The 27,891-nt window shown below is 38.2% G+C and overlaps 2 protein-coding genes across 2 annotated transcripts in view; both read left to right on the top strand.

Moving 5' to 3' along the window:
• LOC120421577 (cathepsin B-like) overlaps window positions 1–27,891 on the top strand; it is a 400,102-nt gene that overhangs the window by 197,017 nt on the left and 175,194 nt on the right. The window lies entirely within an intron of this gene.
• Window positions 1,413–6,869, top strand: LOC120421555 (uncharacterized). The gene has a single exon (XM_039584782.2). The coding sequence runs from the start codon at window positions 1,413–1,415 to the stop codon at window positions 6,867–6,869; it is 5,457 nt and encodes a 1,818-aa protein (XP_039440716.2).

The raw sequence follows: 27,891 nt of genomic DNA, 5'->3' as shown, positions 1-27,891 counted from the left end.
TGCCCCCAAAAAGTTTGAGCCAATTAAATAAATATGAATAAAATATATTTCCGGTTTTGGTACTCTATTACAAACTTTATTCAAAGTTTGCGTTCTTTGACCCTGGTCGAGGACAATTGTGGATTATTTTTTTTTTAATAAATAAATTCGTTATTGAGACAGAATTTCCAAGCACTTAAAAATACAGTTATGGTAAAGTAAACATTTGTCAAAAAATCAATTATTGTTTGTTTTTTCTTTTTTTAATTATCTTTGTTCAATGTTCTCTTTATATTTCACAATTGTTTTTTCCTTGAATATTTCTGTGATTATCAATAATCATTTCTTCGCTCTCTGATTTCCTGTTAGTAATTTTTAATGGAGGGGTAGTTTTGGGAATAAATTTGATGATAATGGCAAACCATGGTTTAGAAACTTTGTTGGAAATAGTTAGTTTTCGCATTCATGTTTTTTTTTACTCTTAAAAATATAAAAAATTTAGAATTTTTTAAACTTGTTGTGTTGAAACCGTTTTTAATACGAACTGTATGTGTATTTAGAAATTTCATAACTTTACATTTTTCGAGTAAATGTGTTGTGTTCGGGCCGAAAGCTGTCAGCCCGAAGAAAATTTTCCAACTGAGCAGTGTCCAACCCCACGGCTACTGCGATCGACGACAAAGCTGGCAACCGCGCGCCGTTGACGACGGTGCGAGAACGAGAGAGATGGAGAGAACAACGCAACGAACGCACCCGCGTGTGGAGAGTTTTTTGGCGCGCAACGACCGAGTTAGCGCGATCGTGCGAGAAGCTGAGACAAGTTCGCCGCAAGCAGCCGAAGTGATCGGACGGAAGTCACCGCCGCGGATCGCGAGTTTTCTCGGAAGAAAATCTTTAGTATTAAAATTAGTTGCTAAATAGATGTAGTTAAGAGAAACTTGAGTGTTTTAGTGGCTTGCTTGCGATAATCCGATCCTCCCAGTGAAATTCCCGGTTCCCCCAGTCCGCCGGAAGAAGTGTTGTGTTTGCTCGAGAAATTACAGTCCGCTCGAATCGAAACTGGACATGGTCCTTCGAGCCGGATCTGGTGAACCGGAAGTGCGGGGTAGTGCCCAGGACAAAGGCGGAGGGTCGTTTGTATCGCGGCAAGTGGACAAGTTCGCGAAAAGTGCGAAAAAAGTGAACGCCGCGACCAAGTGAAAAAGCCGCCATCTTGGCGAAAAAAGAAGCGACGCCATCTTGCGTCCAGAACGTTCTTGAGAGGAAAAAAGTTCCAGAAGAAGAACAAGTGGAAGGTTCCAGAAGCGGGACCGGAAGAGAAGTGTAGTGTCGGCCAAGAGGACGCCATTGTTTCCCCCTAGCACCGTGATTTCCAACTTGGTGGATTTCCGTGTTAGGTTCGGGCAAAAGGCTCGATTGTTGGGGTCCCTCGAATGCCGAAAAGTTCCGCGGAAGCTCCTGCAACATCACCTGGAAGCGCTGAGTTCGGAAATTCAGCCACATCCTCGACTCCTGTAGTGAAGAAGGAGAAGAAGAAGCGGAAGTTGCAGGAGAAGATCAAGATGGAGATCGAGACGCTCGTCCACCGCCGAGGCCTGGCCAAAGGTAAGGTGACAAAGATACTCAAAGCTATTCGCCCCACGGAGACTGCGGAAGTTCGCCAGCTAAGCGAGCCGCAAGTTCATGTCTACATGAAAAAGTTGGAAACCGCTCAGAAGGAGTACATGTCCAACCACGAATCCATCCTGGCCATGGTCGACATGGAGGGTCGTAAGCAGGCTGACAAGCATTACGAAGAATTTGACGACCTCCATGACAAAGTGGCCCTCATGCTCGAAGAGCAGTTGCTCGGGTTCAATGCCACAAGGGCAAACGCAACCTTGAACGCAACTGCACCCCCACAAGCCCCTCAACCCCCTGTCATTGTTCACCAGCCCTTGAGAATGCCAATCCCCTCGTTCGACGGCCGCTACGAGAGTTGGCCGAAGTTCAAGGTCCTGTTCAAGGAAGTGGTCGACAAGGCGCCCGATCCGCCAGCAGTGAAGCTCTACCATCTGGAACACGCGCTGGTGGGGGGTGCAGTTGGGTCGATCGACGCGAAGACCATCAGCGAGGGCAACTACGCCCATGCCTGGGAAATTCTAGAGGAAAAGTACGGCAACAAGCGTCATGCGATCGACAGACACATCAACGGGCTGCTGAACCTGACGAAGATGAACAAGGAGAACCACGTCGAGTTGAGAGGCCTGGTGGACGAGTGCACAAGGCACGTAGAGAGTCTGAAGTTCCTGGAACAGGAGTTCACGGGAATATCAGAGCTGATTGTGGTCCATCTGCTCGGCGCAGCGCTGGACAAGGACACTAGAAGACGCTGGGAGTCGGAGGTCAAGAAAGGTGAACTGCCCCAGTACGATCAGATGTTGGAGTTCCTGAAGGCCCAGTGCTTCGTCATGGAGCGTTGCGAGGACCTGAAACCAAAGCAGCCAACGGTCCAGCCCAAGCCGGCCGTCAAGTCCAGCCAGAAGTCGTACGCCGTGTCCACGTCCGAGTCCGAGACCAGGTCGGAAGACAGGTGCGACATCTGTGGCAAGGGCCACAAGAACCACGCCTGCCCGGAATTCAAGGCACTTCCGTTGCAGCAAAGATTGGTCAAGGTTCGGGAGCACAACCTGTGCTTCAACTGTCTAAAGAAGGGACACCCCAGCAAGAAGTGCACTTCACCGGGAACCTGCTCGAAGTGCAAACGACGTCACCACAGTCTGCTCCACTCCGAAGAACGCCCCAAGTCGGAACAGAAGGTGACACAAGCACCGCCGGAACAAGCCCCGGAGGTCAAGAAGCAAGAAGCAGCTCAGCTGACAACCGCGAGTTGCCACAACGAGACGCCAACCCAACAGGTGCTGCTTCTCACGGCAGTGGTGGACATAATGGATCGAAACAACAAGGCCCACCCCTGCAGAGTTTTATTGGACAGTGCGTCACAAGCTAACCTCATCTCGAGGGCCATGGTGGAGTCGCTGGGCTTGAAGCAGTTTCCGTCCAACGTCACCGTGGCAGGAATCGACGGCACGAAAACCCACGCTTCATCGGGCAGCGTGGTCCAACTTCGTTCGAGGTACTCCAGCTTCAGCGCGAACATCAAGTGTTTGGTCACGGAGAGGGTCACGGCCGACCTTCCCACGTCCGCAGTGAACGTGCGCAGCTGGGAGCTGCCACCTGGAGTACAACTTGCGGACCCGTCTTTCCACCAGCCTGGGAAGGTGGATCTGCTACTGGGCAATCAACTGTTCTTGAAGTTGCTGATGCCCGGAGAAGTGCATTTGGCGGAACACCTGCCAATGCTACGCGAGACTCAGTTCGGCTGGGTCGTTGGTGGCGTGTGCGATGAAGAAGACGAAGCTGCAGCAGTGGTTCACTCGCACTCAGCCACACTGGAAGACTTGAACCGCACCGTTCAACGTTTTTGGGAGCTGGAAGAATACGAAAGTGATGTGAAAGTGTCAAGTGAAGAAAGTGAATGTGAGCTGCACTTCACGGAAACACACCGTCGGGATGCAACTGGGAGGTACGTGGTGGAGCTTCCGCTCAAAGAGTCGGTCGCCGAGCTCGGCGATTCACGTACGATGGCGCTGCGAAGATTCTACGCTCTGGAGAGAAAGCTTGCACAACAGCCGGAGTTGAAGAAGCAGTACGTCGAGTTCATGGAAGAGTACGAGAAGCTTGGACACTGCAAGGAGATACAAGAAGGTGAAGATCCAGCGGGACTCAAGAAGTGGTACCTGCCTCACCACGCCGTTCTTCGCCCGTCGAATACTACCACCAAGTGCCGCGTGGTGTTCGACGCATCCGCCAAAGTGAACGGCCTCTCTCTCAACGATGTGATGAAGGTAGGTGACCTAAACCAAAGCTCCCTTGTCTCGATCGTTCTTCGCTTTCGCTTCCCCCGCTACGTGCTGACCACAGACGTGGCCAAGATGTATCGGCAAGTCCTTGTCGATGAAAGGCACACGCCGCTGCAGCGCGTGTTTTGGAGAACCGATCCAACGAAACCGCTTAGGGTGCTAGAGTTGACGACGGTCACCTACGGCACTGCATCCGCACCATTTCTGGCCACACGAGCGCTCCAGCAGCTGGCCAGAGACGAGAAGCATCGATTCCCACTAGCAGCCAAGATCATCGAGGAAGACTTCTACGTCGACAACGCGCTGTTCGGTTTCGACGACATTTCACAAGCTTCCGAAGCGCAATCGCAGCTGATCCAACTGTGCAAGGCAGGCGGATTTGAGTTGCACAAGTGGTCGTCGAACAGTCCGGAACTCTTGGAGGCCATTCCGGAAGCCGATCGGGAGGAGCTTGTCAGCGTTGGTGGAACTGGAACCAAGGAGGTGATCAAGGCTCTGGGTCTGCTGTGGAACCCCGCGGCGGACGAACTACAATTTGCGCCGCTGCCTTCCGAGCGAGGCGGGCGGCCAACGAAATCGCAAGTGCTCTCGCGTGTCGCGAGCATCTTCGACCCGGCCGGAATCGCTGCGCCAGTGGTTCTCGTCGGCAAGTTATTGATGAAGCGTATCTGGGAAAAGGAGATTGGATGGAATCAGCAGATACCTGAAGAGCTAGTGAAGGAGTGGGAGAACTTCCTGGATGCAATCCGGGACCTCGACAAGATTCGAGTGCCGCGTAGGGTGGTGGCTACGAACGCCGCTGCTAACGAGCTGCACGGGTACGCCGACGCGTCGAAGCACGCGTACGGAGCTTGCGTGTACGTGAAATCGATCATCCCAGGGAGCCCCGCGGAACTGAACCTGCTGTGCGCCAAATCGAAATTGGTTCCAAAGACGGTGAAAACGATCCCACGGAGTGAGCTGCTGGCCGCACGCTTGCTGCACCGGTTGGTCAAGAACGTCCTGGAGGCGGTGGACTTCGTCTTCAGGAAAATTGTGCTGTGGTCTGACAGCCAGGTCGTGCTTGCTTGGCTAAAAAAGAAACCTGATCAACTGGAGGTGTTTGTGAAAAATCGGGTTGCTGAGATTGTCGCTACCGGCGGTATTTTCGAGTGGAAGTATGTGCGCACTGCAGACAACCCTGCAGATATCGTTTCACGCGGTATGTCTGCAACCAAGCTAGCAACCAACGAGAAATGGAAGAAGTGCGCAGAGTACCAGCGAAGTGAGATCTGCGAAATGGAGGAACCAGAGCCGCTGCCAGATGACGCCGTTCCAGAGCTTCGTCGTGCTGTGGTCGTAAGCGCGGCCATCCAGTACGAAACATTTCAACCAACGTTCGAGAGGATCGAATCGTTTCGAGAGCTGCAGCGCATCTTCGCCTACGTCGTGCGGTTCTGCCGCAACTGTAAGGAGAAGGTCAAGGAAAGGCGGATCGTGTCAAGGTACCCTACGATCCCAGAGATGCGCGAGTCGCAGAAGGCGATTTTGCGAGCGGTGCAACACCTGGAGTTCGCCGCCGAAATAGCCAGCCTCGAGAAAGGTGAGTCCTCCAAGAAACTAAATTGTTTGAACCCATTTCTGGACGATGGGTTGTTGCGTGTGGGCGGTCGCCTGCGCCATTCGCGGCTGCCGTACGCAACCAAGCACCAGTGGATACTGCCGCAGCACAACAAGGTGGTGCAGAACCTGGTCAGATGCATTCACAAGGAGAACTTGCATGCTGGCCCGCTGGCATTGCTGGCGGCAGTTCGCCGGCAATTCTGGATACCCAACGCTCGTTCGGTGGTACGCAAGATCACACGGAGCTGCGTGCAGTGTTTCAAGGTCAGTCCCACGACAGCCAAGCAGTTTATGGGAGACCTGCCAACGAGTCGCTGCGACAGAGCTCCAGCGTTTCAGAAGGTTGGCCTGGACTTCGCGGGCCCGTTCCTCATCAAGCAAGCTGGACGGAAGGCGGCCCCGGTCAAGGGTTACGTGTGCGTGTTCGTGTGCATGGTAACGAAGGGAATCCACCTGGAGGCGGTCGAGAGCCTGTCGACTGAAGCATTCATCGCTGCGCTGCTACGGTTCGTGTCCCGCCGTGGTCTACCCGAGGAGCTTTTTTCTGATAACGGGACGAACTTCGTCGGCGCCAAGCACGAGTTACACGACCTGTACAAGCTGTTCCAGGATCAGCTGACGGAGAGAAAGATTTTTGAGTTTTGCCAGCCGCGCGAGATTCAATGGAGTATGATCCCCCCTGGCGCACCGCACATGGGAGGAATTTGGGAAGCAGGAGTCAAGAGCACCAAGACGATCCTGAAGAAGGTATGCAACACTGCGTTACTCACGATGACGGAATTTGCTACCCTGCTCTGCCAGATTGAGGCGCAACTCAATTCGCGGCCTCTGTACGCGCAGTCCGAGGACCCATCGGACCCCGAACCGCTAACGCCGGGACATTTTTTGATTGACCGTCCGCTGACGGCAATACCAGAGCCAACCTACGAGGAGATTCCTACAAATCGACTGTCCCGCTGGCAGTACGTCCAGGTGCTCCGTGACAACTTTTGGAAGCGCTGGTCACGGGAGTATCTGGTGGAACTTCAAGCTCGGGGAAAATGGACCAGAAAGATGGTCAACGTGCGCAAGGGCATGGTTGTCATGATCAAGGAGGACAACTTGCCACCCCAATCGTGGAGACTCGGAGTGGTTACCGAAACTTACCCGGGTCCGGACAAGATGGTTCGAGTCGTCGACTTGCGAACACGTTCCGGAATATTGAAGCGGCCGATCCACAAGCTGGCACCGCTGCCAATTCTGGACAACGCCGAGACTACAGCCGCTTCCGGTGGGGAGGATGTTCGGGCCGAAAGCTGTCAGCCCGAAGAAATGTTTACAACTGAGCAGTGTCCAACCCCACGGCTACTGCGATCGACGACAAAGCTGGCAACCGCGCGCCGTTGACGACGGTGCGAGAACGAGGGAGAAGGAGAGAACGACGCAACGAACGCACCCGCGTGTGGAGAGTTTTTTGGCGCGCAACGAACGAGTTAGCGCAATCGTGGGAGAAGCTGAGACAAGTTCGCCGCAAGCAGCCGAAGTGATCGGACGGAAGTCGCCGCCGCGGATCGCGAGTTTTCTCGGAAGAAAATCTTTAGTATTAAAATTAGTTGCTAAATAGATGTAGTTAAGAGAAACTTGAGTGTTTTAGTGGCTTGCTTGCGATAATCCGATCCTCCCAGTGAAATTCCCGGTTCCCCCAGTCCGCCGGAAGAAGTGTTGTGTTTGCTCGAGAAATTACAGTCCGCTCGAATCGAAACTGGACATGTTGTTTTATTTTAACCTTGAAAATCTTACATTTTTGAAGTGATCATTTGTGTACCATTTTTAAATCCAATTTAGTATATTTTGCAATCAATCTGAAATAGTATTTTGTTGTTTTTGCTTTTTCATCCTCAAAAAAACCATAATAAATGTTAAGGAATGCGAGCATTTAAAGAAACAACAGCTGTCGATGGTAACAAAAATGTTTGTGATTTTTTATTTGGGGATTGCTGATACAAAAGTAATTAAAAGCACCAAATGTGAACAAAATCATTATTGTATATTTTAGTAAATGTCAAAATGCTTCAAAATAAAAATTATAAAAAACTTCTCAACAAGTTTTTAAACGGATAAAAAATAATAAAACTTTTTAAGCTGTTTATGGTGTATTTATACAATTGAATAATTTTTAAACATTTGAGACCACTTCACCCCAACACCCCCATTCCAATGGTGGTAGAATCAGCCCTTGATACAATATAGAGATCCTCTGTCTCACCCGGTTATGGTATCGCCCGAATCAATGTGATGCAATGATTGCACCAATTGAGATTATCCCTCTTCCAAGCGATTAGCGCTAGTTATTGCTATTTCATACCGCGGCCCAGCTCGCTCGCTCCAATTCGTCAGCTTAGAATTTTAAAATAAGTACACGTGGTAGCGGAGCATTATTACTGGGTTAGTCGAACGTAACCCTACCAAATTATTCCAATCTCGTCCTAAAACCCCGGAGACCAATTTGTGACCAAGTCGTTAGTTTACGATTCTGGAGAATTTGTTGCAAAAATTTAAATTCTCCTCGAAATCCCCGTGAATTATAACTAAGCTCGCACGGGTGCACCACACTTGTCACGGATGCAAACACGTGTCTGCTCGACAATTTTCGCGGATTTTTACTTTCATGTTTACACGCGAAAGAGGACTCTTTATACCTGGTCGGTTGGTGTGTATCCTAGGTGAACTCCATTAGAGAGCGTGGTTGTGCGGCTCACCTTCATTAGTGCTGGCTGGCGACCCGGCGGAAGCGCAATCCTCTGTTATCATTAGTAGTGTGTCTGAGAAGGCGGGCTGCGTAGAAGGTGATTATCCCGAATGAGGAAGCAACACACACGGTTGAGCGTGTACTAAATTGAATTACTTGTGCAAGAAATTCCACCTGAAAGAGTCAAATTCCTTCCTTTGAAAGCCACGTCCAATTTTGTCGAACATCAAGGAATGCATCAGGAGGCTTCATTCATTGACCTGTTGATGTAGAGGGAGAAATCAAATCAATGATTGGACCACAGCAGCAGTCACTTCATCAGATAAACCAATCATTGCGGGCAGACCGTTGTCATTTCGTCACGTTGACTGTGTGTCACGTATAGGTAGAGTTTCGTGCAGAGTTACGGATGGTCCAGGTATGCCAGAGATGATTCGACCTGCTGGTTGCTTCGAACGGGAGGAAGTTCTACGGTTCTGAGAAAGTATATCACAATACAATATATTTTATGTTTATCCTTTTTATTCCTTTTTGATTTTTGATTTAATGTATGGTATTAATCCAGAGTTCATTGAATTAGATCATAAATCATAAATCATAAATCTTAAATCATAAATCATAAATCATAAAAAATAAATCATAAATCATAAATCATAAATCATAAATCATAAATCATAAATCATAAATCATAAATCATAAATCATAAATCATAAATCATAAATCATAAATCAAAAATCATAAATCATAAATCATAAATCATAAATCATAAATCATAAATCATAAATCATAAATCATAAATCATAAATCTTTAAACATTAAAAATTAAGGCCGTTGCAAATATTTTTCAAAGTTTATGTCGCCCCAGCCCCCTTTTCAAAATCGGTTCGAAAAATCAGGGGGCAAATAAATATTTTTTCAACAAACTCCAAAATTTTAAAGGAAATATAAGTCTAACCAACTGAAAACAATTAGAAATGCATTTTTCTGTGTTTAAAAACATATTTAGCATGTCTGGGATCGATCAAAAATATTTTAAATTTTTATGGAATTCCAATGTACAGCACCATAAAACCATAAAACCAACACCATAAATCTCTTCAATACTTGGATATTTTGAAAACTAATGATTGCAAAATAACAGGGCAGGTGTAAAATGCACTTTAAAACACTTTTTTCATTCAAATATTAAGACCATGGCTTGTTATTTCAATTTTTATTTTTTTGCCCCCCCCCCCCTCGATCCCGACCAGAGTCGAGGGACATAAACTTCAAAAAACATTTGCAACGGCCTAAACATTAAACATTAATCATTAAACATTAAACATTAAATATTAAACATTAAGGGGTTAAAAAAAATTTATAAATACACTTAAAACATGATTTTCAATCACTCCTGAAAGTTTCATTAAGATATTTATGATTAAACTGAGTAAGAGACAATTTACATTCAAAATTTTGCCATACGCAAAACGAAATGTCGAACTTTGTGAGCGTTTTTCTCTGAACACCGAGTTGATTTACGGGTGCCAGGATATCTCGAGATTAGATGGACCAAATTGGCTGAAATTTGAAATGAAGGCTTACAAGACATATCCCGTGTGCATGACGAAGCCCGATTTTGAAATTTTGTTTTTTAAAAAAATACAAAAATAAAAAAACTGGCGATTATTTATAAGAAAAACTATCTTTTTTTTATCTTTTTTTCAAACTAACTTTTTGAAAAGCGGGCTTCGTCATGTACACAAGACCGGTTTAACGAGGCTTCAACAAAATTTTGAGCCGATTTGGTCAAATCAGTGTGGAGATATCGTTTTTTCGAAACTGCTAACTTGAAATGGCTATATCTCGGCAATGATACAACCAAATATCTTCAAATTTATTTTGATAATAGTTGAAAATATATATTTTAATGCCCTTAGAACAGATTTAAAAAAAGTTTAAGTGTGTGCCCAAACCAACCTCTTACATTTTTGTCGATTTACGTGTATGTAACCCCTTAAACATTAAACATTAAACATTAAACATAAAACATTAAACATTAAACATTTAACATAAAACATAAAACATAAAACATAAAACATTAAACGTTAAACATTAAACATAAAACATAAAACATAAAACATTAAACATTAAACATTAACGGTACACATCAACCATAGCTTTTGCACCCAGATTTCTGTTACAGACATTTTAGTATTATCAATACTACGGGAACTATCGATATAATTTTTTATTCATCCCCTAAATTACTGTCTTCGTAATAATTTACAACAAAGTTTGACTATTTTTACAATCAGATTCTTGCAGGATTGGGTCCGTAAGTTTGACAATTTTGGTATAAGAAGACAACAACTTCCTTGGTTGCTGTGCACCCTTAAACATGAACTTAAATTCTAGAGTTTTTTAAATGGTCCTTTAAACAACCGAAAGACAATAGCTTATAGGACCGGAATTGTACTACCAAATCGTGTGAAATTCAATGTTACATTTAGTGAAGTTAGTAGTTGTACTCTTACTGTAGATTGATAAGTAGTTGTTTTTCGTATTTTTATTTGTATTTTATTGAAATCTTGACAGGTATAGTTTAGTAAAACATTTCAAAAAAAATTTTGTCGTAATTTCTATGAATCGGCTAGATCTTATTTCAGTAAATTTAATATGCACAATTTTAACATACTATGTGAGCAATTCTCTACCAAAACCGGAAATGGATTTTATTTGTATTTTTTGATTTGGCTCAAACTTTGTGGGGGCCTTCCATATGACCAAATAAGCTATTTTGTGTCATTGGTTCACCCATACAAGTCTCCATACAATTTTGGCAGCTGACCATACAAGAATGGTATGTAAATATTCAAACAGCTGTAACTTTTGAGTGAATTTTCTGATCAATTTGGTGTCTTCGGCAAAGTTGTAGGTATTGTTGAGGACTTTTGAGAAAAAAATAGGTACACGGAAAAAAAATTGCTGATTTTTTAATCAACTTTTTTTTTACTAAAACTCAATTTGCCAAAATACGTATTTTTTGATTTTCGAGATTTTTTGATATTTTTTAGGGGACAAAAATCCGCAACTTTTGAGCCATAGAGAAACATGGTCAAAAAATCTGCCGCCGAGTTTTGATTTTTTGAAAAAATAGTGATTTTTGGAAAAAATCGAAGTTTCATGCAAAAACAAGTTTGACATTATTTTGTTAATGCAAAATTGAATTTGCAATCGAAAAGTACTTTACAGATTTTTTGATAAAGGGCTCCGTTTTCAAGATATAGCCACCGAAAGTTTGATTTAGCGAAGTATTTGCAGTTTTTCAATTTTTAAAAATAGTGACCATGAGTGACCATTTCTAGAAATATTTTTTTTGAAAAGTTCAGAAAATTTGCTATAAAATTGTCTAAGAGACATTGAAGATTGGACCTCGGGTTGCTGAAATTTTTTTTTTAAATTAAGATAAACATTTTAAAAGGGCCAAACATTGAATATTACGCCCATTTTAAATGTTAGTCCTGATTTAAAAATTTTCAAAAGATTTTTTTCGAAGAGATCGGAAAATTTCACGAATGTTTCATGTATTAACATTGAAAATCGGACCATTAGTTGCTGAGATATCGTCATTAGAAAATGGTGGGTTGTTTTGGTGAGATTTAGAAAACTTCAATTTTCGTGTTTCTTTTTCTTAAAGCGGCTCTATCTCAGCAACCCGAGGTCCAATCTTCAATGTCTCTTATACAATTTTATAGCAAATTTTCTGAACTTTTCAAAAAAAATATTTTTAGAAATGGTCACTCATGGTCACTATTTTTAAAAATTGAAAAACTGCAAATATTCGAAAAATCAAACTTTCGGTGGCTATATCTTTAAAATGGAGCCCTTTATCAAAAAATCTGTAAAGTACTTTTCGATTGCAAATTCAATTTTGCATTAAAAAATAATGTCAAACTTGTTTTTGCATAAAACTTAAATTTTTTACAAAAATCACTATTTTTTCAAAAATTTGTAACTCGGCGGCAGATTTTTTGACTATGTTTCTCTATGGCTCAAAAGTTGCGGATTTTTGTCCCCTAAAAAATATCAAAAAATCTCGAAAATCAAAAAAATACGTATTTTGGGAAATTGAGTTTTTGTAAAAAAAAGTTGGGAAATTGAGTTTTTGTAAAAAAAAAGTTGATTAAAAAGCAGCATTTTTTTTCCGTGTACCTATTTTTTTCTCAAAAGTCCTCAACAATACCTACAACTTTGCCGAAGACACCAAATTGATCAGAAAATTCACTCAAAATTACAGCTGTTTGAATATTTACTTACCATTTTTGTATGGACAGCTGCCAAAATTGTATGGAGACTTGGTTGTGACGCAAAATAGCTTATTTGGTCATAGGGAAGGCTTCCACAAAGTTTGAGCCTAATCAAAAATTACAAAAAATAAAAATGGTCGAAATCGGCCGATTTCGTAGAGAGTTGCTCATGTGTGTCATTGAAGTCCATTCAAGAAATGTTAGTTGTGTTTTTTGATTGAGTTGGCCTGTACGACCGATTCCATTCAAAAACGATTATTGTGTTACATTACTGATTGACTGTCTTGTCAAGTCCCTCAAGTTGACGCTCGGTACACAGAACTGACCAATGCTCTCGATGTTCCAAGGAGTTGGTTTAATTTCATCACTGACGTGATACAACACAATATCCTTAAAAGCTCCTTCTGTCGCCCACAAAGTGTCCTCCTCTGCGATGGCCACATCACGTCGGAATCGGAATTGACACCCAACCATGAACTGCGTCGTGTCCACCTCTGGACAGATCTTGCCAACTTCAGAAGATGATGGTGTCGGTCCCACCGCTGGGGGTCTTCCGACGGTTTTCCGCGTGCCGATCCGTAATTGAATTGTCCCCGACACCGCCACCCACACACACGCCAGCAATGAATCTTTGCCACTTGGGACACTTGGAGCTCTGTTTATTGGGGCACGTCCCGCCACGGTAGCTATTATGCTTGATGCTGGTATTTATCGGATTTGAAGGGAAAAGTTTTCGTTTTTTTTGGTATCCAAGAAGTAAACTTTGCCTTGTCAGTCCAATGGTTTAGGTGGCACTTTGAAATGCAATAAATGCCAACGGACCCTCATTGGATTACAATGAGTATTTACTTTTGACAAGGAAAAAACAACCAAATTTCCCCCCGAAAAAAAAACGCAATTTAGTTTCAACAACTGGTTTATTCTCAATGCAATTGCATTTCCCGGACAGTTTAGTAGCAGCTGCCAGACTAGTAACGAGGCTATCCATTTTAATTTTGCGATCCACACAATTTCACCGGACTTTGGACGTCGTCCCTCCGGAAACGTGTACACAAATAAAGTCAATCGTTTTTCCCGACCCACTCTGCCACCACCACCAACTCACTCGGTTGACAATTTTCCCATGCGAATATTGAATTCTGCTTTCTTCCAAGTGAGTGCGCACGACTTGGCAGCGCAAAAGTCAGTTCGAAGCTACTTGGAGGGACTTCTTTGAGGTAGCTTGCTGCTCCCCTTTCTCTGGCTGTGTGCTGTCAGATCAGATACCACTAGCTTATTTTTTTGTGGAAGAGAAAGCTCAAAGTTGCGAGTTTAAAGGTGGTAGGAGATATTGGAGTATGTTATACTTTTCAATTAAAACAACAAAAATCTGATCAAAGGTCACTGAAATCATCAAGGAAATCATTGCATTTTACTATCATGAATTCGAGTGTATCAATGAAGGCAACTTCTTTATCGAAATTTCTAGCTAATAATAATTGTTCAAATGAATGATTAGTGTAACACCACAAAATATTATTACTTTATCTTAACCTTTTCTGGTATGAACATTGAAAAAATATGATTTTTGGGACCAATATATGATAGTTATATGCAAGTTTATGACTTATCAGACTTGAAAGGGTTCTTCAGTTTAAATTTTTAAGCTTTTGGTTTTCAGTTTTTTTTTATATATTTGCATTATTACCAAGTTTGAGGCAATCAAAAAATCATGTGAATCAAGTTACAATGATTCAGTAGTTTTTATTTCAAATGTTTGGAATGTAAAAAATGGTTAAATGTAAAAGATTTTTTTCAGTTTACAGACGAATTTCAGAAATAAATCTTGATAAGTAAAGAATAGAAAAAAAAAACAAACCTTAGAATAGTTATATTCTGACTATTTAGTTTCAGTTAAACAATGCAAACAAAAAAATATTTATAACATCTATGATTATTATTATAAGTTTATAAAATGTCAAAACTCCGTACCAGAACTGATTTTTTTCAGTTCGATTTTTCGGACACATTTAAAAATGGTACCTAAGTCGGGTTTTTTTTCGTAGTGAAGGTGGAGTTTGTTCTATTCCCAATTATCAATCCCTAGGCAACTTGGGCTTATACAATCATCACTTAACATGGCGTAATCCAGCCTGCTATTCGATGAAATCACCGTCTCCTAGCGAAACGAAGCGATATTAAACCGTGTGAATCATAATATTTTGTTGTAAGCTCTATTGCGCAATTCCCACTAAATTGGACTTCGCACTAATTTATTGCTATCGATCGCACTATTGCGATTTGTCAAACCGGCTTGGGAAATTTAAAATTTCCTAGAAAATGATCAAAGCGAGCCGAGGTTACTCACTCGTTTTTCAGCTGCCAATCGCAATTTTGAAGTGCCGAAGTCCAGTTTGGTGGAAAATGCGACTGGAAATGTAAATGAACAACAACTGGTTGCCTAGGTTTTCAAACTCTTGTTATCAAAAGTGCGAGAGAAAAGTGCGGGCCAAATCCAAGTTACAGTGCAAGGGTCAATAGTACTATTTTAATTTTTTAAGATTTTTACTTGGTTTTTAAGGATATTTTTTAGGAAAAGTAAACAAAACTAGATAAAACAATTAACGAATTTGTTCCATTTCTCATAAATTTGCCTCGAAAAATTTTCAAAAAAAATCATTTAATTTTGGACCAAATAATGTTTTTAGCAACGTAGAATAAGTTTTCTTATTTTCATTCAAACTGAAATCCTGAACCACAATAAAAAATTCAAATTATACTGACCATCAAACATTTTAGTTAAAACACAAAAATTATCCTTAAATTACCCTCTATTTTATTTGTAATTGGTTTTATTCAGCTTTTTCGTAATCTTCGACGCTTTTAATATTTATGTTCAAAATTTTATTCAAACATTTTAGATCAATAAAAAGGATTTTTCATTTTCGAGTTAATTATAGTCAAAAAAAATTGAGGCAGAAAATACTATTTCTGATATCATAAATTTTCAATTAAAAAACTTGCACAATAAATTGATTACTTATTTGAATAGATTGTATGCTAATTTTATTTTTCTATTAACCCTCTACTGCCCGATTTTTTTTCGTAGGTCGTATTTTTCCCGTGTTCAGAAGGTCATTTTGAGCAACACTTTTTTCTACAAAAAACTTTACTTGTCTTGTTTTATGTTTTTCTTGTTTTTAGTATTTTAATTTGCTTGTTTATCTTGTTATGTTTATGTTTGTTTTTTTTTGTAGTATTTGGCCCATTCTACTGCATTTTACATTTACATTTTGCCTATATATATTAGGGTGGGTCATTTTTTTCGAAAGTGCTCGGATCCGGCTGAAATAAACTCTATCTTATAGAGGGTATCCATAGGGACTCTCACACCAAATTTGAGCTCATTTGGTTGAAAACTGGCTTGTCGCTCGGGGGTTAAAGTTTACATGGAAATTACTATGGGAAATGCGTGATTTTACTTCAAACGCTCCTACAAGCTAAGCGACAAACTTTAGCCCACACTTACACTAGGTAGCCGTGTCGGGGGTGGTCCAAGGAACATTTTTCTCTAAGGGTTCATGGTCATCCGTTCAACCCTGAGCTTGCGCAAAGCCGAAACATCCGGCGACGCCGGAATCCTTCGAAATCTCAGTTTTAACGGTCAACGCATGCTACGAAACTATGACAGAAGCATTGTTTGAATGAATGAAAAACGCGACGCCGAACGTCAACAAACTAAAATGGAAGCAATAAGTGAGAGGTTGCGCTCTCCCAACAAGGTGTTTTTACTTGAAAATATGGTAATAAAATTTAATAAGCAATTTGAAAACAAAATTCAGCAGATCGGATCAAAAAGCTAAGCTCTGATATGAGTCCAGTTTCAGATCAAGTGGAAGGGCTGCGACGATTCCGAGAACTGCTGGGAACCGGAGGAAAATCTCAACTGCCAGGATCTTCTGGAAAAATTTGCGCGTGAGGAAGGCGAGAAGTGGGCCAGCAGCCACGGAGAGCGATCTTCGACGGACTCTTACTCAAACATTGATCGGGCCGGAGAAGACGTTGAGAAAGCGCCACCGAAACTGTAGAGTCTGCCAAGAGCGTCGAAAAGTTTGAAGCTGGAGGATATAGCTCACCCTTTGGTGGATTTGGCCAAACGCACAAAGGCCGAAAACGGAATCGAAAAGGACACGTGGCGAAAAGTTGAAAGGAGTTACCGAAGAGGACGGCGAACGGCTGTTCCTGGTTCACTGGAAGCGAGTCGATGTGGTGGAACTGGTTCAGTCCAGGATCGTTCAGAACGTGCTCCGAAGCTACAAGAGCCGAATCATCTGCAACAACGCGACCAAGAATAGCGTGCAGTAGAAGTTCAAGTAATACAATGTTAAAGATATTCATGAAATTTTAACAAAATAACTTTTATTGGTCTACAAAATAAAAAATAAACTATATTTTTTAGTATGTTTCTCACAAATAAGAATAGTATCCAGGTAAGCTGATGATAACCGCTTCATAAAGGCCAATCCATCCCGTTGGCTCTTCCGGAGAAAATCCGCCGACGCCGCTGGCCCTGCCAGGCGAACCCCAAACCGTCTATTCCGCTGACGCTGTGCGTCGACCAACCGCTTCCCTTCATAAAGTCCAACCGTAACTACCTTCACGTGTCCTCTCTATCCCGAAGACTCCTTTCGTGAACCCCTCGCCATCGATTCCGCTGGCCATGTGCGACGATCAACCTGTAAGACGATAATTTTGAATCGTTTGTTGTTCAATGCAAGAAATAAAAACAACACTGATGAACCGTTCTTTTTTGCTTCCATTTTAGTTTGTTGACGTTCGGCGTCGCGTTTTTCATTCATTCAAACAATGCTTCTGTCATAGTTTCGTAGCATGCGTTGACCGTTAAAACTGAGATTTCGAAGGATTCCGGCGTCGCCGGATGTTTCGGCTTTGCGCAAGCTCAGGGTTGAACGGATGACCATGAACCCTTAGAGAAAAATGTTCCTTGGACCACCCCCGACACGGCTACCTAGTGTAAGTGTGGGTTAAAGTTTGTCGCTTAGCTTGTAGGAGCGTTTGAAGTAAAATCACGCATTTCCCATAGTAATTTCCATGTAAACTTTAACCCCCGAGCGACAAGCCAGTTTTCAACCAAATGAGCTCAAATTTGGTGTGAGAGTCCCTATGGATACCCTCTATAAGATAGAGTTTATTTCAGCCGGATCCGAGCACTTTCGAAAAAAAATGACCCACCCTAATATATATATATATTTTTTTAATATTTTACAGTCACTTTTTCATTTTATTGTTTATTTAGCACATTTTCTACTTTATAATGGCACCATTATCATTTAACACTCCTCCGTCCAAGGCGGAAAAAAAGTTGGAACGCTAACTTCAACTCGCTGGTTCTCAACCAAAACTCAACCAATCTGGATGATTCCTTTTTCCAGAGATTTGTACGGATCTCCAGATGAGCCTAGAACTTTGCAGATCTCGATTTGATCAATCCTCTAATAACTACGACTAAATTAGTCGGAGCAACTTTTTTTCCGCGTGTATTTCCGAAAAGCGACTCAAGCGGGAACATTTTTGCTACGCTGCAAAAACACAATAACTTTGCTAAAATGTTAGCAAAACCCATAAAATTATATATCAAAATTTCCGTTATGATCTCAGGATTATGATGAGCTTCTCAAATTTCCATTAGTTTCACAAAAAAATTCACAAAACTACGTAAAACTACAGAAAAAATAAAAATGCCTCATTTTATGACTAGAACTTTATGGTAAAATCATTGATTTCATTGATTTATTTTATGAAAATGTTTCAAATGATCTTAATTATATGTTTCCGAATTATTCTGAGTGTGATTCTTCCTGAATACTAAAAAATTCTACCAAAACTACGTAAAATACAGAAAATTTGATACTTTCCTTTAGAACTTTATTTGCTTCATGATAAAATCATTGATTTATTTTATGAAAATGTTTCAAATGATCTAAATTACAAGTTTCCGAATTATTCTGAGTGTGATTCTTCCTGAATACTAAAAAATTCTACCAAAACTACGTAAAATACAGAAAATTTGATACTTTCCTTTAGAACTTTATTTGCTTCATGATAAAATCATTGATTTATTTTATGAAAATGTTTCAAAAGATCTAAATTACAAGTTTCCGAATTATTCTGAGTGTGATTCTTCCTGAATACTAAAAAATTCTACCAAAACTACGTAAAATACAGAAAATTTGATACTTTCCTTTAGAACTTTATTTGCTTCATGATAAAATCATTGATTTATTTTATGAAAATGTTTCAAATGATCTAAATTACAAGTTTCCGAATTATTCTGAGTGTGATTCTTCCTGAATACTAAAAAAATCTACCAAAACTACGTAAAATACAGAAAATTCGAAACTTTCCTTGAGAACTTTATTTGCTTCATGATAAAACCATTGATTTATTTTATGAAAATGTTTCAAATGATCTAAATTACAAGTTTCCGAATTATTCTGAGTGTGATTCTTACTGAGTACTACAAAATTTTACCAAAACTACGTAAAATACAGAAAATTTGATACTTTCCTTTAGAACTTTATTTGCTTCATGGTAAAATCATTGATTTATTTTATGAAAATGTTTCAAATAATCTAAATTACAAGTTTCCGAATTATTCTGAGTGTGATTCTTACTGAGTACTACAAAATGGTCCGATTTACAATGTTGGAATATGAAACATTTATGAAATTTTTCGATCTTTTCGAAAAAAATATTTTCAAAAATTTAAAATCAAGATTTACATTTCAAAAGGGTATAATATTGAATGTTAGGCCCTTTTAAAAATATTTTCAGCTTTTCAAAAATATTTTTTTCAAAGGTGGGCAAACATGGGCACTTATTTAAAAAAATGAATAACTGCGACTTTTTTCAAAAAAGTTTCCTAAAAATAGCTTGACTTGAAAACTTGCACCTTACAAAAAAAATCACTGAAGCTCTTTTCGATTGCAAATTCGATTTGACATCGAAAAATGAAGATGAAAGTTTTTTGCGAACAATATTTCGATTTGTTGAAAAAATCTGTATTGATTCAAAAAATCATAGCTCGGTCAAAGATGTTTTGTCCATTCTGGAAATTTCTGAAAAGTTGGCATTTGATATCCTCTAAAACATATCAAAACATAAAAAAAATAAAAATAGTGTTTTTTTTTGCAAATCAAGTTTTAGTGACAGAAAGTGAAATTAAAAATCACCAAATTTTTTTTACCGTGTATCATTTTTTTCAGTGTAGTCCATATCCCTACCTACAACTTTGCCGAAGACACCAAATCGATCAAAAAATTCCTTCTAAAGATACAGATTTTTTAATTTTCACATTTCACATATCATTTTTGTATGGACAGCTGCCAAATTTGTATGGAAAATTAAATGAACGAACCAATGCTGCAAAATTGCTTCTTTGGGCATACCGAAGACATCAAAATAGTTTCAGCTGGATTAAAAATACAAAAAATAAAATTAAAGAAAAAAGACTGATTCTGTAGAGAACTGCTCCCATACAATAAGCTTCCAAAACAATGCTCTACATTCTAATACCAACATAAAATTATATAAATTATAAAACTTTCTGTATTTTACGAAGTTTTGGTAATTTATTTTTAGTATTCAGGAAGAAACGCACTGAGAATGATTCAGGAACTTATAATTTAGATCATTTGAAAAAGCATCATGAAATAAATCAATGATTTTACCATGAAGCAAATAAAGTTCTAAAGGAAAGTATCAAATTTTCTGTATTTTACGTAGTTTTGGGAGAATTTTTTAGTATTCAGGAAGAATCACACTCAGAATAATTCGGAAACTTATAATTTAGATCCTTTGAAACATTTTCATGAACTAAATTAATGATTTTATCATGAAGCAAATAAAGTTCTAAAGGAAAGTATCAAATTTTCTGTATTTTACGTAGTTTTGGTAAAATTTTGTAGTACTCAGTAAGAATCACACTCAGAATAATTCGGAAACTTGTAATTTAGATCATTTGAAACATTTTCATAAAATAAATCAATGATTTTACCATGAAGCAAATAAAGTTCTAAAGGAATGTATCAAATTTTCTGTATTTTACGTAGTTTTGGGAGAAATTTTTTTAGTATTCAGGAAGAATCACACTCAGAATAATTCGGAAACTTATAATTTAGATCATTTGAAACATTTTCATAAACTAAATCAATGATTTTATCATGAAGCAAATAAAGTTCTAAAGGAAAGTATCAAATTTTCTGTATTTTACGTAGTTTTGGTAAAATTTTGTAGTACTCAGTAAGAATCACACTCAGAATAATTCGGAAACTTGTAATTTAGATCATTTGAAACATTTTCATATAATAAATCAATGATTTTATCATGAAGCAAACAAAGTTCTAAAGGAAAGTATCAAATTTTCTGTATTTTACGTAGTTTTGGTAAAATTTTTTAGTATTCAGGATGAAAACACACTCAGAATGATTCGGAAACTTATAATTTAGATCATTTGAAACATTTTCATAAGCTAAATCATTGATTTTATCATGAAGCAAATAAAGTTCTAAAGGAAAATATAAAATTTTCTGTATTTTACGTAGTTTTGGTAGAATTTTTTAGTATTCAGGAAGAATCACACTCAGAATAATTCGGAAACTTGTAATTTAGATTATTTGAAACATTTTCATCAAATAAATCAATGATTTTACCATGAAGCAAATAAAGTTCTAAACGAATGTATCAAATTTTCTGTATTTTACGTAGTTTTGGTAGAATTTTTTAGTATTCAGGAAGAATCACACTCAGAATAATTCGGAAACTTGTAATTTAGATTATTTGAAACATTTTCATAAAATAAATCAATGATTTTACCATGAAGCAAATAAAGTTCTAAGGGAAAGTATCAAATTTTCTGTATTTTACGTAGTTTTGGGAGAATTTTTTAGTATTCAGGAAGAATCACTCTCAGAATAATTCGGAAACTTATAATTTAGATCATTTGAAACATTTTGATAAACTAAATCAATGATTTTATCATGAAGCAAATAAAGTTCTAAGGGAAAGTATCAAATTTTCTGTATTTTACGTAGTTTTGGTAAAATTTTGTAGTACTCAGTAAGAATCACACTCAGAATAATTCGGAAACTTGTAATTTAGATCATTTGAAACATTTTCATAAAATAAATCAATGATTTTATCATGAAGCAAATAAAGTTCTAAAGGAATGTATCAAATTTTCTGTATTTTACGTAGTTTTGGTAAAATTTTGTAGTATTCAGGAAAAAACACACTCAGAATGATTCTGAAACATATAATTTAGATCATTTGAAACATTTTCATAAAAAAATCAATGAAATCAATGATTTTACCATAAAGTTCTAGTCATAAAACGAGGCATTTTTATTTTTTCTGTAGTTTTACGTAGTTTTGTGATTTTTTTTGTGAAAATAATGGAAATTTGAGAAGCTCATCATAATCCTGAGATCATAACGGAAATTTTGATATATAATTTTATGGGTTTTGCTAACATTTTAGCAAAGTTATTGTGTTTTTGCAGCGTAGCAAAAATGTTCCCGCTTGAGTCGCTTTTCGGAAATACACGCGGAAAAAAAGTTGCTCCGACTAATTTAGTCGTAGTTATTAGAGGATTGATCAAATCGAGATCTGCAAAGTTCTAGGCTCATCTGGAGATCCGTACAAATCTCTGGAAAAAGGAATCATCCAGATTGGTTGAGTTTTGGCTGAGAACCAGCGAGTTGAAGTTAGCGTTCCAACTTTTTTTCCGCCTTGGTCGTTCGTGTAAGTACGGGATGCCTTGGACGGAGGAGTGTTAAATTGTATAAAATGTATAGAGGCATAGTCTGGGACACTACAAAAATTACATACTGCATACTAAGATTGGTCACATAAAACAAGTAAAACTTCCAACCCTAAAACATTCTCAAATTTTAAAAGTTTTTCTTTCTAATGCTTTATTAAGATCAAAAATTGGTTGAAAATGTAATTTTTGGCAATTTTTTTTAAATTGAAGCCCACCTTGAGGCAGGCTTGGGTTGAAGAGGGTTCAAAAAGCGTGATTTTAGATGTTTAAAAATGTTGATTTTTGTGATCAAAAAGGGACGTAAAATTTCTGGAAAAAATCTTCATGATCTAGTTCAATTTTTTTTTCAATCAGTCCGTACTTCCCTCGCCAAAATTTCATTTCGAATAATCGAATTTATAATTATTATTTTTATACAAAATTGGATCCCTGGCCAAAAATATGAATCTAAAAATGTGTTAAAAAATTCTTGAAGCAAGAAAAGAAAACTGCAATCTTTTTTAAATTCTATACTGCCCCTGATCGGCTAAATGTCCCATATGCATTTTCATCGATTTTGAGATATTGATGCAGTTTTGTTCAGAATCGTGTGATCTTTCAGAAAAGCCTATAACATACAGTACTTTGTTCTAGAAATCAGGAGGAAATCCAGTTTTTTCGTGAAAACTTAACACGTAGCCTTATGTGTGGGACAAACTTTCCATGCGTTTTTCTCAGCTTGCTGTTTTTGCATATGGGACATTTATGTGAACATGGGCAGTATAGAACATGATAAAAATTTGTTGATTAATCATTAAAAATTAAAAATGTTCACTAGTAATATTCTTCCCCAATACATTAAAAAAAGTTGTAAATAAAATCACTAACAACTAACAAAATTTTTATAATAGCTATTAATATTTTGTTGATATTTTCTTCAATAAAATATCTTCTTAATACTTCAAAAACATCCTTTTATTTATTATTTAGTCCGATGCAAAAATTGAAAAAAAAGGTTTTGTCTCTCGACAAAAAAAATATTATAAAAACTGAAATTACAAGCCAGAATTTCAACATTTCAATAAGAAAATTGTTGGAAAATGCATTATAAGAAAATTTGGCAAAAAAAACTTATTGCGGTACTATACATCGACAATTCACTAAAAAATATTTGTTTTTTGGGTTATCCCGAACATTCTAAAAATAATTCTTAACGCAGAGAATAAAGTTTTTTTTTTTTAATTTCAGTTGATTGCACTCAAGATTCAGGTTTTTTTTTGTTAAAATTGCGACAAAAACTTAAAAAAAATTGTAACAACTTTATAAAAATATTCTTAAAATAAATGACACGCTAAAAATATGTTCAAATTTTTAACAATATAAAAACAATAAAATAAATTCAAACAACATGACTGAAGTCTCCTAAAAAAGTATACTTACTATAGAAATAGCAATCAATACAAAACGAAACTGCAAGCGAACAGCAACTGCATAGTGCACTATAGTGCTGCACTGCTTTCCCAGTCCGGCTGTCCTTCCGTATCCAGTGCAACAATGCTGCTCAACCTGAATAAACTCCTGGCAGAATCACACAGTCCCTGTTAGTGTGGGACCGTAACTGATGATGACGTTTTATTTAAATTTATTCGTCAAGTGTCAAAAACTCTGCTTCAATATCAATTTTGCACCGGACGCCGTCCAACGGGAAAATCCAATGCATAAAATATTTCTCAAAATGTTGAAGCTTTCGAGCTCTTCGAGCGATGTAAACTGCTGCTGCAAATCTAATAACGCTCACGTGAATTCAGTCGAAAAGTTATTGACATTTTCGCAAATATCGCGTCGCGTCAAGATTGTCGCAAATACACACAAATTGACACAAATGGTGAATTCGTCCCCCCGGGGACATGTGCTGATACATTTGCGATTGATGTTCAAGATGTTTGCCTTTTTTTGGGGGGGGGAGGACGAGTGGAAAGCGATATACCTACTCGGTGGAAAATATTGCTCGCAATAAAATGGCTATGAAAATTCAATCGGATTTTCATCGCAGCTTGGAAGGATTTCCTCGGGAACGAACAACAGTAAAATCTCGATAGAGGTTAAGTTTTCCTCAAGTCGTCGGAAGAGTCGGCTCGTGAGCAATTAGAAGCAAACATTTTCCACCCAACAAAAGTTGCTTCTCTCGTAAGAGTCATTTCTTGTAATTTATCTTATGGCATACACTGAAAGAGTGAGAAAGGACTCATAAGTGGATTATCTATTTAATTAGCAGCAAGTTTTTTTTCCACCTTCTTCAGCCCCCCATGAGAGCCTTTTAGCACCGAGATTCAATGTTTTTCTTGTGTTTTTGTTTTCCCCTCGCACGCAGAGCCCTTTCACCACCCCCTTTGGTGATGTTATTCCTGTGGTTTGGGAGTTTTGCGAGAAAAGTCTCGACATCCAGCGATGGCGCTGGGGCCTATAATTCTGCTAATTAGCATCTGCTTCTTCTGCTCTTTTGCACGGTGGCCGTGCGGACAAGTTCTTTCTTTAGCCGAGGCTGGAAGAGGCCAAATAGCGGAAATATTAACAAGCCTTGTTGTAAGGTGGTGGTTGCTCTTCTTGGTGTGATTTTCACCTTTCGACTTTCTTTTTCCGGCTTCGGAAGAGTGGGAGATATGTTCCGGGATTAGAGATTTTTGGTTTTTTGTTTTCCGGAATAATGAATATCCGTTTTAACACTACTTATAAAAAATGGATAAAACGTTTTTTAAATTATAAAAAAATGAGCACAATTGAAGATCGATTCGCAAGGCTAACTTTTCATAGAAAAGTCATAGCTTTATCTTTTAATGCACGATTCTTTGGAACAGAATGTTAAGTACAAAAAGATAATATATTATCATTTCTGTTTCTTTTTGATTTAAGGAAACTTCCCATTCTTGTTGTCAAAACGCAGCACTTTCGTTCTATTTTAAAATTAAGAATAAGTTAATGCATATTTTGCAACAGCTACTAACCACAAAAAAAATATAAATGATTTTTTTCCATTTTCATCACTTATTTTCAATTTCAGCAAATAAGTAAAAAGCTGTATGATATGTAATACCTTACATCGAACCAAAAACTATTTGGAAATAAAGTACATAGAAAATAAGCTAAGTTCAACGCCCACCCTTAGAAGGTGAATAAATTTCACTGCAGTGATCATAATCTGAGATATGGTTAGATCCTTAGACTTTTAAACAATTTGTTTCAGAATATTTTAGCATAGTTTACAAGTTTTTTACGTTCTTGTTTAACATGCTTTTGATCATTTCATTTGTACTCATTTTTAAGAATTCCTGCTCTTGCCAAATCCATTGATATTATGTCCATCTGTATTAATATGATTTGCAGTGTAACCCATAGTGGAAGGAGCTCCGAAACATATGTAACAAATATTTTTTTTATAAACTTTCTTAAATTTGTACAACTAATACAAATACTGAACATATCACTACAAAATCAGCCAATTTCGACCATTTTTATTTTTTATATTTTTTGATTTGGCTTAAACTTTGTAGGGGCCTTCCATATGACCAAAGAAGCTATTTTGTGTCATTGGTTCACCCAAACAAGTCTCCATACAATTTTGGCAGCTGCCCATGAGCAATTCCAGCTCAAATCAGGAATTTTTCTGGTACTTTTGTACCCGACCCTCTCCGATTTCAATGAAACTTTTTAGACATGTTATCCTAGACCTATATAAGCCATTTTTGTGTATATGGAGCCAATAGTACTCGAAAATAACATTTGAGAAGGGCGTAAGGTATTTAAATATTTTTGTATTTTGCAATTTAAAAATTACTGTATCTCGAAGCCGTAGCGTCGTATCAAAAAGTGGTCAAAGACAAACTTGTAGGAAATTGGACGGGCTTTCTGAAAAAAATACACTGAAACAAAAATACACGCCACTTCTATGAGATTTTTTGATTTTTAAGTCGAAAACTTAAATTTAAAGGTGTTGTCACGATTTTTTTTCGTTCAAAATTTTTGAGGAAATAGCCTAAGATGTTACCAAAAGACTGACGAAAAATGCAGGATGGTATGTCTCTCCTAAAAAAATACAAAAATCATTTACTTAAACTGTTTTTTTGAAAAGTGGTATAGACGTCAAAATTTTCAAAAACCCATAGTGGGAATCGATTTCCCAGACAATTTTACATAATAGTCTCTATATTGACCATTGTCCTATGTCCAATCCTTGGGAAGATACAGCGGTTTTAAAAATAAAAATGATGAAAAAATTGGGTTTTTTGTGGTTTTTGGCAATTTCTATATGACAGACTTGATTTTTCAGTCTCGAAAATATTTTTACCGGAAAGCTCGACCAATTTCCCATAAGTTTGCCTGTGACAGCTTTTTGATTTGACTCGTTTTGATATTTACGTAAGCTAATTTACTATCCAAGTTTCTACCACACTGAAAAAAATATTCCCTTTTCAGTTGTTAACAATGTAATTAAGCTTATATCTGTAAGCCCCTACATCCAATTGAAATGCTGTCAAAGGCAAACTTATGGGAAATTGGACGAGCTTTCCGGTAAAAATATTAACGAGACTGAAAAACCAAGTCTGTCTTATAGAAAATGCCAAAAACCACAAAAAAACACATTTTTTCATCATTTTTATTTTAAAAACCGCTGTATCTTCCCAAGGATTGGACATAGGACAATGGTCAATATGGAGACTATTATGTAAAATTGTCTGGAGAATCGATTCCCACTACTGGTTTTTAAAAATTTTGACGTTTAGACCACCTTTCAAAAAAAAACAGTTTAAGTAAATGATTTTTGTATTTTTTTAGGAGCGACATACCATCCTGCATTTTTCGTCAGTCTTTTGGTAACATCTTAGGCTATTTCCTCAAAAATTTTGAACGAAAAAAAATCGTGACAACACCTTTAAATTTAAGTTTTCGACTTAAAAATCAAAAAATCTCATAGAAGTGGCGTGTATTTTTGTTTCAGTGTATTTTTTTCAGAAAGCCCGTCCAATTTCCCACAAGTTTGTCTTTGACCACTTTTTGATACGACGCTACGGCTTCGAGATACAGTAATTTTTAAATTGCAAAACACAAAAATATTTAAATACCTTACGCCCTTCTCAAATGTTATTTTCGAGTACTATTGGCTCCATATACACAAAAATGGCTTATATAGGTCTAGGATAACATGTCTAAAAAGTTTCATTGAAATCGGAGAGGGTCGGGTACAAAAGTACCAGAAAAATTCCTGATTTGAGCTGGAATTGCTCCCATACAAAAAATGGTATGCTAATATTCAAACAGCTGTAACTTTTGAGTGAATTTTCTGATCAATTTGGCGTTTTTTTTAACTTTCAAGATTTTTTTTTATGTTTTAGGGGACAAACACTAGCAACTTTTGAGCCATAGAGAAACATGGTCAAAAAATCTGCCGCCGAGTTACTTTTGAAAAAAATAGTGATTTTTGGAAAAATAGTGATTTTTGGAAAAAATCGAAATTTTAGGCAAATGAAAATTTTGATCTAATTTTTTAATGTAAAATTGAATTTACAATCGAAAGTACTTTACAAGTTCGATATT

The sequence above is a fragment of the Culex pipiens genome, chromosome 2, assembly GCF_016801865.2.
Source record: "Culex pipiens pallens isolate TS chromosome 2, TS_CPP_V2, whole genome shotgun sequence".
Classification (NCBI taxonomy): Eukaryota; Metazoa; Arthropoda; class Insecta; order Diptera; family Culicidae; genus Culex; species Culex pipiens.
The sequence above is the reverse complement of the archived record's forward strand: the minus strand, read 5'-3'. Positions and strand labels throughout refer to the sequence as shown.

Bases quoted from the DNA above. Each gene is read 5' to 3' on its own strand.
- LOC120421555 (XM_039584782.2), top strand. From the start codon at position 1,413: ATGCCGAAAAGTTCCGCGGAAGCTCCTGCAACATCACCTGGAAGCGCT.